The sequence below is a fragment of the Ursus americanus genome, chromosome 7, assembly GCF_024610735.1.
Source record: "Ursus americanus isolate L20-20 chromosome 7, mUrsAme1.1.p, whole genome shotgun sequence".
Lineage (NCBI taxonomy): Eukaryota > Metazoa > Chordata > Mammalia > Carnivora > Ursidae > Ursus > Ursus americanus.
In genome coordinates, this window is record NC_142133.1 from 57,098,487 (window position 1) to 57,113,117 (window position 14,631).

The window sequence follows — 14,631 nt, forward strand, 5'->3', positions numbered from 1 at the left end:
GTTTAATATTCTCTTGCTTTTTTTCCAGGCCCTGTTTTCTGTTACTTCATTTTGTGCTGACTCTTCAGATGATTCCTAAATATCCTACCAAATCACACTTATAAATTATAATTGTGAATAGCAGAAATCTATTTTTTGCAAGCTATTTAATACATTTTTCCCCTCTTGGAACTCTGTAATTTCTCAACCATATAGACGAATATAGTTTATGTAAACATTTGCTAGACTTCGGAAAATTACTTCATTCTTTGTCGTCACTGAAGGCTTTCCAGCCTGGTACACAAATGCTTATTTTAAGTAAATATTCTTCATACACTCCCTAGCCTTCTTTTTATTTGCTCTTCAGTTTCTTAATAATGCCAGTATGAATTCACTAGGTCATGTGTTTATCAAGAAGATTATTTTATATGTATTTTTTCCTAAGCCACACATTTTTTGATGTTTTTCTTCTCTCATTAATGTGTTTATTTAGCTCTTTATTGGGACTTCTGGTTTGGTCAAAACAATACTAACGATCCGTGTCATTTATCAAAAATAGATTTGAGAGAGAAGTGTTCCTTCTTGTCTTGCTTTCCATCTTCTTACTGAGTAATCCAGACCCTACTACCTCTTTCCTGACCAGTAGCTTCAGCCTTCTTCAGGAGCTTGCTCTGGTCTCTTTCTGTTCCAGTCCCTACTACATGTCAGCAGTATCTGTTTGAGATACAGATTTGATCACGTCACTGCCTTGCTCTGGGATTCTTTGTCTCTACCCCCTTAGATAAAATAAGAACCACTAGTATTTACTGATCATGGTACTACTTTATAGCATCAAATAAATCATTTTTGACCAGAACCCTATAAAGCCAGTCAGTATTCCTGTTATTCCTTATTTATAGACAAGAAACAGCATAGGGAGATTAAGCAGCTTATCTAAGGCGCTATAGTTAATAGGTAGCAAAACCTGAACTCCATTCTGTTGACTCCCCGGTTTCTTAAGTATAACCCCCATGGGGCTCTTGTGTGCATTTTTGCCCTTTCTACCCAGCCCTCCCCTCATTTCTTCAGTCATAGGGGTCCACTTAACTTTCTCCCATTTATGTGTTTTCTCAACTACGACCTTTATGCTTTCACTTTCACTTTCTGCCCATGGAAACCTTGCTTCTCTTTTTATGATTCTCTTCAACTAGCACTGTTAAAGCGACATTCCACATTCCTGGTTAAAGTTTTTTTCCCCTCTTCTAGAATTTTATTTTTCATTTTTGGCATTTCCCTTACTATGTTACACATTTGTTTTATTTCTTTCTTCCCACTAGATTGTAAACTCCTGGGAAGGGAGGTCTGCCTTCCTTTACAAAACATGGGACCCAATGCCTTGCACTTAGAAGACATGCAAAAAATGTGGAACTTTTAAAATGAGTTTTATTCATACAAATATTTTTTTGTTTTTAAGATTTTATTTGAGAGAGCGCATGAACAGGAGCAGGGAGAGGGACAGAGGCAGAGGGGGATTGATCCCAGGATTCTGGGATCATGACCTGAGCTGAAGGCAGACGCTAAACTGACTGCGCCACCCAGATGCCCCTTGTTAGTCTTTTTTATATAAGGATGGAATGTGGAATCTTTTTTTATTAATACTTAACTGTTACAACTAATTTATGGAGATGTTTTACTCCTATTAGATGTTTTCTAATTTGATAATACTTAATAAAATTTTATAAAATTTTAATTTCAAGCTTTAAAATGTAATAAAATACATGTTTTGATTCTATATTTTTACTCCTATCTTTTCAACTGAAAACTGTTATACTGTTAGATATATGTTAAAAAATATTATAAAGTTTGTTTAGTATTATTGGTAACTCAGTTAAAAGTAGAATATTATAAAAATTCTAAATATTTCTGTACTTTTTCATTATTTACTCAGGTTTAAAAAAATTCAAATCAACTCAAATTTCTAATTAAGTCATTGTTTTCAATTTTTAAAAATTTAATATTTTCCAATAAAATTTAGACCTTTTTAGACATATATGTAAGAATTTTTAATGGGAAAATTAAATTCAGAAGATAAGAAGGCATCTCCACCTAAAACACATGCTGTAAGATCTAGACTCAAGTTGGAAGTGGGTCACAAATTTACCTTCGCTTTTTCCAGTGGATGAAGTAAACAGAAAACATGTTTAGTTGGGTGATCAAATTGTTCATATTACAAAACCAACCAGAGGAATTTATTCTGTGATTCCTCACAAAGAAGGACTACCATATGAAGTAGGTGAGCCGCATCCTCAGCAACATCCCTGCAATACATGCAGTTACAGTTCAGTGTGAAATACACTTCAAGCCAAATAAGTGCGGGTATGCAGTGCTGAGATGCACTAAAGAAATTGGAAAGACCTAGAGCAGCATTTACCAAGGCACTGGTATTTTAGAAGATGATCTTGGTTTTGAATTAGAAGTTAAAGTTATTTTGTAAGGCAAGTACTTAAAATTTTCTCTTAAATAACTTCATGTTATAAAAACTTTCAGAGCACATACCTTCATATTTTAGTCGTTGGTATGCCAATCGCCAAAGTGTCAGCTCTATAGTCACAAAGTGTAGAAGCCTTGAAATAATAATATGCATAAGGCATGTGAAGAGATCTGTAAGTAAGTCTCCTGCTCTGCTCAAAGGTTCTTTAAAAAGAAAGTTACTGGGGCACATGGATGGCGCAGTCAGTTAAGCGTCTGACTCTTGATTTTGGCTCAGGTCATGATCTCAGTGTACTGGCTCAGTGCAGAGTCTGCTTGAGATTTTCTCTCCCTCTCCGTCTTCCCCTCCCGCTGTGCATGCCCCCCCCCCCGTCAAATAAGTATCTTAAAAAAAACACACACACAGTAAAAAGAAAGTTAACATAAAGAGTCATGTACTTGTAATTACAGTGAGTAAAGAAAGTATTAGATGCTAGAGGCCATAAGTGCATTTGTCAAAAATGTTGAAATTGATACTCTTGTGACAACGGTAGTTTTGGAATTATTGATCTTCTACCAGCACCATTCAGTAGGGTTTACTGTAATGATGAAAGTGTTCTATATTTGCACAGTCGGAAATGATAGGCAGGCCAGTAGCTAGGGTGGTGATTAAGCGCATGAAATGTGGCTAGAGTGACTGAGGAGCTGAAGTTTTAATTTCATTTAATTTTAATTAATTTAAATTTAAATAACTGCATGTAGCTAGTAGCTATAGAGGAAACTCAGTTCTAGAGGGCAGGAAAGACTGCTTATCTCAGGCTATGTAAAATAGAGTAGCAGTTCAGTTCAAGATTATATTCTCCATCAATAACTGAATAAGGAAATCCTATATTTCTAAGAGACATGTGGTTTAAGATATTCAATAATTATATTTAAGTTTATTGTTCTATTTTTGAACTTGAAAATGAACCAAGGATGCTTGAGTACACGGTTGATCTTTTAGATATTAATAGAATTGTTAGCAGATAGTGTAGGCTAAAAACTACATGTAAAGTTCTTTCATAAGATTGAGACATTTACTCATAAAAATAGAAACCTATGGGTATACTGATACAGGACTGTTTTCATGTAGTTTCCAGAGTGTGGATTCTTTGGCATGTATGACAAAATTCTTCTCTTTCGCCATGACATGAATTCAGAAAATATTTTGCAGCTGATTACCTCAGCAGATGAAATACATGAAGGAGACCTGGTAGAAGTTGTTCTTTCGGGTAAGTAAATAGCTCCTTTTATTTTGTTGTCTTTTTTTTTCAACGAGCCTTATTTTTTGTACTAAATGCTACGTTTAGTTATACTTAGTCTTTGTGCCACAGTTGCTTAACTTCTTTCATCTATAAGGTGACCATATGAGTTTTACTTTCAGGAAGGTTATATCACAGATGGGAAAGTAGGAAAATAAGGCCTGAATTGTTTATCTGAGTGTTACTAAGCTAAGGGAATTACCATTGGAACTGGCAGAGGAGTATACTCTTTGAGTCAAAGAAATAAAACAATGTTACTGAAACTCCATTACCTTTTCCCCATTTCTGAGAAGAGCGTAGAAGAAGAGAAGCAGGGTTCAAAAAAGAAAGGAGAAAAGGAGCAATAATGAAGATGTGGAAGAGGAAACTGCAATACGGATTGTTCCCATGATTTCAGTATTGCTCCTTCCCTGCGTGCTTTCAGTGGTCATATTCTTACCTCCCTCGTTTCCCCCTCACCCGCTCTTGCCATTTGTTGTTCCTTAGCTCCTTCTATTTCTGATCTTACCCAACAGCAGATGGGCAGGATTGTTAGCGAGGAATGTAGAGGAACAAAGAATGCACCTAGTAGGCCTGCAGAACTTCTTGTTTGACAGGAAAGGAGAGAGGGAGAGAGAAAAGAGAGAGAAAGGGAAGGAAGAGAAGGAAAGCCAGCCAAGAGTCCAGACTTCTGCCACCATTTTTTCCAGTTCTCAAACTCGTCTTTGCAGCCTATTCTTGAGATCCTCTCTACCAACACCTTTCCTAATAAGTCCTTGATCCTTTCCATTCATCTAGCCCCTACATTAATCATGCATCTGCACCACCACCCCATCATGTGTACATTTCCCAGTCCTTGTCTTCCTCTCCACTGCAGAAGGGCTTCACTCCTCGTCCTCCCTGGAGGTTGTACTCCCATCCATTCCTTCTTTGCTCTGGACCCTTCATCAGGCCACAGGGATATCCACTAATGACTTGCAGGTGAAGGTGAGAGGATAGCTACTGGTGGATGTGTCTACTAGTGTTCAGTTGCACACAGAGAGGAGGGGAGTCTCTTTTTCTTAACTAATAGGACAATTGAGAACAGAGCTTATGCCGAAATCCACAGTGTTTACCATTCAGGTTAAATTCCACAGTTGTTTTACGGGGGAGGTTTTTTTGGCTTTTTTTTTTTTTCTTTCTTTCTTTCTTTCTTTCTTTCTTTCTTTCTTTCTTTTCTTTCTTTTCTTTTCTTTCTTTCTTTCTTTCTTTCTTTCTTTCTTTCTTTCTTTCGTGTTCTATTTCCCAGTGCGTTATAAGTTAAACAGTTTTTAATTGTAAAAATTGACCTAGCAACTATTTGTGATGTTGTCACTATGTAAATATGTTTTTGGAGGTTGAAATACCTACCTATAGACCCTACTTTTGGAGCTCAAATTATTTGGGGTTGATGAACTTTCTAAAATAGTTTGAAAACCACACTATTAAATGCTGAAAATAGTTTATTTTTTATGATAAATGAAACTTTCAGAGAAAAAAAGATTCCATGTACTTTGACATAAATGAATATGGTCAACGTTCTTAATCTCATTGCAATTACAGATATAGGGTTTATTTTGCTGCTTTTCTTTTTAAAAAGCTTTGGCCACAGTAGAAGATTTCCAGATTCGTCCACATACTCTCTACGTACATTCTTATAAAGCTCCCACTTTTTGTGATTATTGTGGTGAGATGCTTTGGGGATTGGTACGTCAAGGACTGAAATGTGAAGGTATGTATTCTAAGTTTTTGTACCATTTGAAATAGGATTTTGTATTTGCATTTTCTAATTATTAATGAAAGAATAAGATCAGGGGCACCTGGGTGGTTCAGTCGGTTATGCATCTGCCTTCAGCTCAGGTCATGATCTCAGGGTCCTGGGATCGAGCCCTGCATCGGGCTCCCTGTTTGACACGGAGTCTGCTTCTCCCTTTCCCTCTGCTCCTCCCCCCACTCATGCACACATGTGCATGTGCTCTCTCTCAGATAAATAAAATCTTATAAAAAAAAAAAAGAATAAGAGCATTGGTTGGTGACTAGGTGGTAACCAGGGTTTAGAATTGGACAGATCTGTTTTTCTGAATTAGAATTGCTGGGGGACAGGTGTCAGGTGCACATTTCTGAGTCCTCTAAGTACTTAAGGTGGAGAATCAATAAAGTTTTTCTGTAAAGGGCCAGAGACTAAATATCTTAAGTTTTGTTGGCTAATAGTCTCTGCCCAACTACTTAACTCTGCTCTTGTGCCGTGAAAGCTATAAACAAGATGTAAAGAAATGAGGAGCAGGGGCGCCTGGGTGGCACAGTGGTTAAGCGTCTGCCTTTGGCTCAGGGGGTGATCCCGGCGTTATGGGATCGAGCCCCACATCAGACTCCTCCGCTATGAGCCTGCTTCTTCCTCTCCCACTCCCCCGCTTGTGTTCCCTCTCTCACTGGCTGTCTCAATCTCTGTCGAATAAATAAATAAAATCTTAAAAAAAAAAAAAAAAGAAAAGAAATGAGGAGCATGCTGTGTTTCAGTAAAATGAATTATGAACACTGAAATTTGGATTTCCTGTAACTTTCATATGTCATGGAAGGGGTTTAGTATATAGTCCACGGTTGCTGAAGTGTTTAAGTTAGTTGTTCTCAAACTTTGCAATGTGTCAGAATCACCTCAAGGACTTGTTAAAACATACTTTGCTGGGACCCATCCCCAGAACCTCTGATTCAGTCAGGGTGGGGTGGAGACCAATAATTTACATTGAATTTTTTGGCTTCCACTTAGCTTGTCATCCAGGTTCTTAGTTAGGATAATTATTGCTACCAGAGAAAATAAATAAAAGAAGCACGTATTTTTTATGTAACATACTTTATATATTAAAGTTTCTTTATTTTTTTTATTAAAGATTTTATTAATTTATTTGTCAGAGAGAGTGCACGCACAAACAGGGGGAACAGCAGACAGAGGGAGAAGCAGGTTCCTCACTGAGCAAGGAGCCTGATATAGGACTTGATCCCAGGACCCTGCAGATGCTGAACCGACGGAGCCACCCAGGCGTCCCTGAAATTTCTTTAATTTACTATTTTTCTACCTTGTAAAATATATTTAGGCTGTGGATTAAATTATCATAAACGATGTGCCTTCAAGATTCCAAATAATTGTAGTGGAGTGAGAAAGAGACGTCTATCAAATGTATCTCTGCCAGGACCTGGCCTCTCAGTTCCAAGACTCCTACAGACTGAATATGTAGCCCTTCCCACAGAAGAGGTATGTGTTTTAAGACAATAAAAGGGCATTTTACTACTTATTCCATAGGTTTCTAAAGGATATATGACATCATCCTGGAACATAAATTATGTACTAAAGACTACTCACATTCCTACACTTAAAAAACTTAAAATGTATTACTGGAGACAGAGTTTACCAGTAGTAATGAACTGCATTTTATCTACTTTGGGACCACATTATCACTTGGACCACTGCATTAGCCTCCTAACCAGTATCCAGCTTCTGGTCCCCATACTTCACTTCATCTTACATACTACAGCCAGATCATTTTATTTCACTACTGCTTAATACACAGCTCTGATTATATCACTCCCCACTAGGAATCCTTTATATATTCTATGTTTCCAACAATCTCTTCTTTTTTTTTCCCCCAACAGTCTGTTCTATTCAACATTCTCTGAACACACCATTGTTCCCTCTACCTTTGCTCTTATTGGTGTCCCTCCTACATGGTTTTTCCAGATCTAGCTCAACAGCTGCCTTTCCTGGATTTTCCCCTTACCTAGAAGTTATTTTATTTGCTGAATGCCAAACCAGTTTTCAAACCTCTCTAATGATGTGTATAGCATTCTAATTTAATATCATAGTGTCCTCAAGGAATTTATGATCTGCTTAGAAAAGACAGGGCTCATGTCTTTGTGTGCCCTACCATGCCCAGCACAATACCTTGTAATTAGTAGGTATTCAGTGATGAATGAGTGAGTGAATGAATGGAACCCATTGATCCTCAGTATTCCAGTGGAATATCTTAGTAGATCTGTACATAATGAGACAATTGAGACTCATAATGGTCAAGTAGCAAATTGACTCAAGTCACAGAGCAAATTGGTAAGCAACATTAGTATTAAACCCAGATCTGATTTTTAGGTTAGTGATTTTTTCCTAATATATTGTACCTCTGAAGAGTAAAACAGTAGTTCAGGGAAGAAAGAAATAACTTGCTTGTTCATTTGCTAGTACTTAAAATGACCTCCATTTGTAGATTGCAATCTTATCATTTAGTTGTTTCTATAACTCCTTGGTCTTCCATAAATTAATGGCAAAATCAAGTCTTTGGGCTATTGTCCTGATATCCTAGTCACAAGACTTTGCTATACTAAGGTATCAGAATAAAAGCTTCTGAAGTTCTTTCACAAAAATCCCATGTTTCCATGTTGTTTAGCCTGAATGTGAGATGTTTAAATTAGAAAAAAAAAGAGTGCTATGGTGTAAGGAACTGAGAGCAAAGAGTTACTATAAACATACGCAAGAACTTGGGAAAAGACTGGTAATTGAAAAGTTAATGCATTTTATAGATGAATTGCACAGGAAACTTAGTTAAGAATGGGGTCTGTAGGATAGAGATAGGTTTTTCTGAGTCCCACAAATGGTGCTGAGATGCCAGCTACCCCAGATGAGTAATGCAGGTTAGAAAATAGCAGGACAAAGCCGATGAATAAAGTGTTAAGTTTTTTTGTTTTTTTAAAGATTATTTATTTATTTATTTGTCAGAGAGAGAGAGACAGCCAGCGAGAGAGGGAACACAGGCAGGGGGAGTGGGAGAGGAAGAAGCAGGCTCCCAGCAGAGGAGCCTGATGTGGGGCTCGATCCCAGAACGCTGGGATCACGCCCTGAGCCGAAGGCAGACGCCCAACGACTGCGCCACCTAGGCGCCCCACTAAAGTGTTAAGTTTTAATCATTAGTTTATATTTTATCCTGAAGATGAAAATTCCTTAGGGAAGTAAAAGAAAATAAAATCATGTTTGTATTGGTTAGATCGTGCAGAGTATCTCAGAACAAGTAGAAATCGTAGAGTGGAATGTGTCTCAAAAAGGTTGCTTTTATCAGTCCAAGCATTCGGTCTCAAAAAGGAAAAAGGTACAGTAAGAGAAGAGCTCACAGAGGAAAATTCGAGGGATGGGAGAGTGGGAAAAGAGGACACTCTAAAGGAATAGAGGAGCTAGCAATGAGGAGGAAATGAGTTCAGCCTTGAATCTGAACCAAAGTTAGAGAAGAACTAACTCTAGATAGCCGCATGCTCAGAGCCACCTAAGTTCTGCTGCTAGCCTTCATGCTGAATGCTTTACTTGTCTTTTCTCGTGTAATCTTCACCACAGGCCTGGAAGGTGGGCAGCTCTTATCCTCATTTCATAGATAAGGAATGAGGAAGGAAAGTTTATGACTGGTCAAGATATTAACCTTCACTGACCACTGAGATAAGCTTGAAAAAGGCCAGTTGGAAATAGAAACTTCTGAATCTCTCAGGTTGTCGTGGTTTACATGTAAGAAGGCAGTTTCTGTTACAGTGTCTGAAGTCAGTCTAAAGGGAAGCAAGTAAAGAGAGGGAGGAGCACAGGAAGATAGGCTATTCGCTGAATTTGGTTACAACGGGACCCCTAAGGTTGGAGAGATCAGAATTGAATGATAGCTCTTTGGAGATGAGAGAAAGGAATATTCCTAGCAGTACATTTTGGCAAATGCCCAAGGAGCCAGGAGAGGACAGAATCAAGGTAGAAAGAAACTGTTGGGACTAAGCGTGTGCATAAAAGTGGAGGTATTTTTTTCACTGAATAATATTCCAAAGTGAAATATATATATAATCAGGGCATTGCCCCCTTTAAATGCTTTTATTGCCTTTATTATTGCATCTAATTGAGAGTTGGTAACATTGTTATAAAGTTTTTGTGAGCACATGTTCACTTCAGCAAATATTAGTTGAAACACTGTGGAAATAATTGGATTACTTTTAGAGAATTTCTGGCTGCACATTAATAAGAAATAAGAATTTAAGTAGTAGTTTGTAAAGAGGGGCCATTAGAGCAAGGCAAGAGAAGAACTTTCACTCAACTCTAGTTACTCTAATCTCAGTGGTCCCATTTTCACCAAATGTTCCAGGTAATTTTACCAGTGTCTTCCTTTCTCCAAATTCTGGTTCAGTCTTCCATACCTTTCCTGCCTTCCTCACTCCACAGAGTGGTAAACCACAGTCATGGATGAGATTGTAGCGTCTGCCCAGGTGTGTTGCGTTGGGGAAAAGATTAAGAATCACTGGACTTCTATGTAGAAGACCTAGGGCTAGGTCTTGATTTTGATACCAGCACTTAGTAATATTAATCCCTTTGAGCCAGTGTTTTTTCCTATTGGAAATAAATTACTGCTTGTACTAGACATGAAAAATTAGGTGGCCGCTATAGCCACAGTCCCTTGTATAGTTCTTTGCACATATGCTGTGTACCATGTCCCTAATACCCAATCCCAGGAGGACCTGACAAAAGGCAGTCAGTCACCAGCTGGTCATTGGCATCTGAAGGGATCTGTTATGAAGGTTCTTTCTTACTGGGGTATCCCATATATCTGATGATGACTGGCAAAATCAATCTTATTCCATCTGGAACGTTTGAAGCTTGAGACAAACCAAAAGTGGTAGAAGCAGGAGCGAGAGAAGCAGAGTGTTGAGAATAGAGAGCCAGGGATGAAGAAGAGCCTACAACATCTGTTTCTGGTTCTTGGTGGCTTCTGGGTAAGTTTTGCAGGATCACTGTGGTGCTCGTTTTGCTGAAGGTGCTCTGAACCTGGCTGCCTGGTGGAAGGGTGAGCCAGACCAGAGCAGGAGATCTTGGGGAGCTGAAGCCAGCAAGTTTGGCTTGGGTTTTAACCTTCTTTTTGTACTTTTCTTAAATTAAACTGCTTCATAATTTGCTTTAGAACATTTGTGGCAACACATTAGTGAAAAACCATCCATCAGAGACTATATTTGTGTTCTTTTTATAATGTTCTCCATTTGTATGTCCTTTTTCTTCTTTTCTGTCTTCCTGTTTTCTTCGAAAAAGCCTTTTTTTTTTTTTCCTCCTCCCTTCACTTCTTTCATACGCTTGTATCTCTTGGTTCCTTCTGGCTTCTTTCGCTTTTATTGGTTGAACATATCCATGTAAAATGATTCGGTTTCTCTGGGCTACAGACGTTACCAGTTACGGAAGGCATATGAAAGATCTCAGGACCTCAGTTCCGGCGGCGAAGGTGCAAGCAGCTACAGCAAAATCTGTAATACATCTAGATGGTCGTTAGGTATTTTGTGCTTCATTCATTTTTGCTTCTGCCATACAAAATGTAGGGTCTGGCCTATAATATAATAATCAGTGAAGGTTGAATGAATGGGATGGGCCATATTGAACTGGTCTGTGATTTAATTTAATTATTTCCTTTGTGTATATAGAAAGGACCATAGCTACAAATAGCTAATTATCCCTCCAGGTTACACAAAAATTTTTAATCAACACCTTTAATTTTCCTTTTTTGCTCAGGTAGGGGAAAAGGCCCAAATAACTAGAAAATACTTAAATATCAAGGAAGCTCCTAAAGCATAAGTACTGGGGCTAAAGTTGTTTTAGTTAATTTGTATCTGCCATTTTTTATATCATCATCATTAATTAAACTTCAGTTTTTAATATTTTAGTATTTATAAAAATAAATTTGGGGGGGGCGCCTGGGTGGCGCAGTCGTTAAGCGTCTGCCTTCGGCTCAGGGCGTGATCCCGGCGTTCTGGGATCGAGCCCCACATCGGGCTCCTCTGCTATGAGCCTGCTTCTTCCTCTCCCACTCCCCTTGCTTGTGTTCCCTGTCTCGCTGGCTGTCTCTGTCAAATAAATAAATAAAATTTTCAATTAATTAATTAGGAAAAACCAACACTTGTTTCAAAATATTTTCAGACATCATGTTCAGTAATTCAACATGAGTAATAATAACACTTTCTGAATTTAATTTTCCTATAATTAATTTCTTGGTAACGTTTTTCAGGGGATTTAAATATGTCAAATTCATGTTAAGGCTTTTGTTTTTTATTTATAAAATGCTATCTGTGCCTGGCAAATAACAGTTCACAGTGAGTATACATATGTGAAGATGAAAATCTCCCTCTCTTTTTTTTTTTTAGCATAAATAATAACAAAAAAAAATCCGCACTGTTCACATTCAAGTGTTGGTAAGTTAAGCTTCCAGAGGAAACTGCTGAGATAGACATTTTTAGATTCTTGGCTTTAGTGTTCAAAATAAATGACTTTTGTGGTTAAGTCCTGCTCTTAATACTTTGCTTTTAGTATTGACTTATACTAATGAAAATTACTTATGTTTTAGTCACATGTTCACCAAGAACCAAGTAAGAGAATTCCTTCTTGGAGTGGTCGCCCAATCTGGATGGAAAAGATGGTAATGTGCAGAGTAAAAGTTCCACACACATTTGCTGTTCACTCATACACCCGTCCCACAATATGTCAGTACTGCAAGCGGTTACTGAAAGGCCTCTTTCGCCAAGGAATGCAGTGTAAAGGTAGGATTGGTTGTTTTTCTTAAATATAATTTATATGTTTTCATTAGCAAATTTGGTTCAAGATATTTCAGAAGCGTTAGGCAGAGAAATTGGTTTCCTAGTTGTTAATTTTTTTTTTTTTTTTAAAGATTTTATTTACCTATTTGACAAAGATGGAGACAGCCAGCGAGAGAGGGAACACAAGCAGGGGGAGTGGGAGAGGAAGAAGCAGGCTCATAGCGGAGGAGCCTGATGTGGGGCTCGATCCCACAATGCCGGGATCACGCCCTGAGCCGAAGGCAGACGCTTAACCGCTGAGCCACCCAGGCGCCCCTCCTACTTGTTAATTTTAAAAAGACAATACATGCATACACACACGTACATATTTATTTATTAACAACTGCTCCCTACGGTATATGTACTGTGTACCAGGAATTAATGCCGCAGAAAAGTTAGAATGTAAACAGAAAATCTGGAATTTGGATCTATAAGGTATGGCTGCTTAACACGAGCCAATATGGGAGAGCTTAAATCTTTCTAATTTTAGAGCCACATGTTACCCAGAATATAAAATAATGCTTTCCTCTTTCCTTTTAATATTCATACACACAAACATAAGAGTTTTATTGTTTTTGTTTTTAATTATGTAGCTAGGAGAGCTGTACCAAAACTGTTATTCCAGAGAATAATCACACTGAAATAGAATATAGCAGAAGCGACTGGAATTATGATAGGGATTTATCCATATTTGGATACAAATCCAGAACACTATCAAAATATTCTAGAAACATCTCTTAATGAACCAGGTTTTATTAGAATAATGGAATATTTTTTCCTATAGTTGTGTAATGTTTTTAAGCTTTTAAAAGGTGATTTTATCTTTTTGTCTCATATCTTCTTCACAACAATTCTGTACAATATAGTGAAAACCAAAATAGAGTTTAAAATGTCTTAATTATTGAGCCAGTATGCAGTGTAAGTAGCCTGTCTATAATCCTATGTATTTATTTTTTATATGATTATTTTAACGGTTCTTGGTATCATCTTTTTATATAATAGATGTAGTTGTGGAATTATCTAGTTTTATCTAAAGAAAACACTAGAGTTGAGGTCTTTGCAATAAACCTATTTACAATACAGAATCAAGTAATTGCACATGAATTTAGCTTAAGTATGTAAGAAAACTTCTCTTGGCAACATATGGCAACATAGGAGAACATCAAATAGAGAACAGGTTGTGTCTTTGTTGCCAGGTATTTAATAACTATCAGGCAGGCATAATTAAATGTTGAAATTTTATTTCAACAGCTTACTTTTGAATATGAGTTAATATATAAATTAATACTTTAAAATATCAACACTAAAATGTATTGGCAAGCAGCCGCTAAGGAATGTTTTCGGAAAGAACATTAATAACAGATGTGCAAATTCTAGCCAACAGATAATCTTAGTAAAGGTTGTAAATAGTGCTGCTCTGTTGAACAGAAGAGAAACATTCTAAAACCATATGCTGAGCAGTACGATATTTTATAGAGGACCTAAAATAAATATGTAGATTAATGAATTTTGAAGTAAAACCGGTTAACTCTGTCACCGGGTTATTGATTTAATTTCTTAGAACTCTGAGAGAATAATGTTTTGTGTTTATATTAGTTCAGAAGTACATATATTTTTATATAGCTAAGCTATTTTAATTATCAGTCAAAAACAATCACTTATTTTAGTGATTTCTATATTTTTGTGATATGAATTAAGATACTTAAAAAGTAGGGGAGCCTGGGTGGCTCAGTTGGTTAAGTGTCTGTCTTTGGCTCAAGTCACGATCCCAGGGTCCTGGGATGGAGCCACACTTCAGGAGGGAGCCTGCTTCTCCCTCTGCCTGCTGCTTCCCTGGTCACGCTTGTGAGAGCTCGTGCGCTTGCGTGCTCTCTCTCTCTCTCTCTCTCTCTCTGTCAAATAAATAAAACCTTTAAAAAACACACACACATTTCTCAGCTCCACTCCCAGAGCTGCTGATGTAATAGATTTGGGGTGGGGCACAAGAATTTGCATTTGTAACAAGTTCTTAATAATGCTGATGCTGCTGGTCTGGGAACCACAGTTGGAGAACTTACTGAGTGACACGGTAGTATTGTACAGCTTGTACCTGACCCGCGTCAGAGTGCTGTCAACTCTGATGTTCTTGCAGGCTAAAGAGAACCATACGTAAAGGTGGGAGATCTTGCGCATGAGCAGCTCAGTCCTTCCTCATAAGGCTGTATGGGAAAGCCCTTACCAATTCCTAATAAAAGCTTATAGAATCTCAGTCTCTCTTCTGCGTATGCACCAGGCCCTAATAATGAGGAACTCAAAGTAA

At 37.6% G+C, this 14,631-nt stretch overlaps 1 protein-coding gene across 3 annotated transcripts in view; it reads left to right on the forward strand.

The window, feature by feature from the left end:
* Positions 1–14,631, forward strand: part of PRKD3 (protein kinase D3) — an 83,425-nt gene that overhangs the window by 35,342 nt on the left and 33,452 nt on the right. For all 3 annotated transcript variants that reach the window (XM_045809062.2, XM_045809061.2, XM_045809063.2), the window contains exons 3-6: positions 3,560–3,698; positions 5,326–5,457; positions 6,815–6,972; positions 12,104–12,296. In XM_045809062.2, the coding sequence (XP_045665018.1) occupies positions 3,560–3,698; positions 5,326–5,457; positions 6,815–6,972; positions 12,104–12,296 (622 nt within the window). The remainder of the gene's footprint in view (positions 1–3,559; positions 3,699–5,325; positions 5,458–6,814; positions 6,973–12,103; positions 12,297–14,631) is intronic.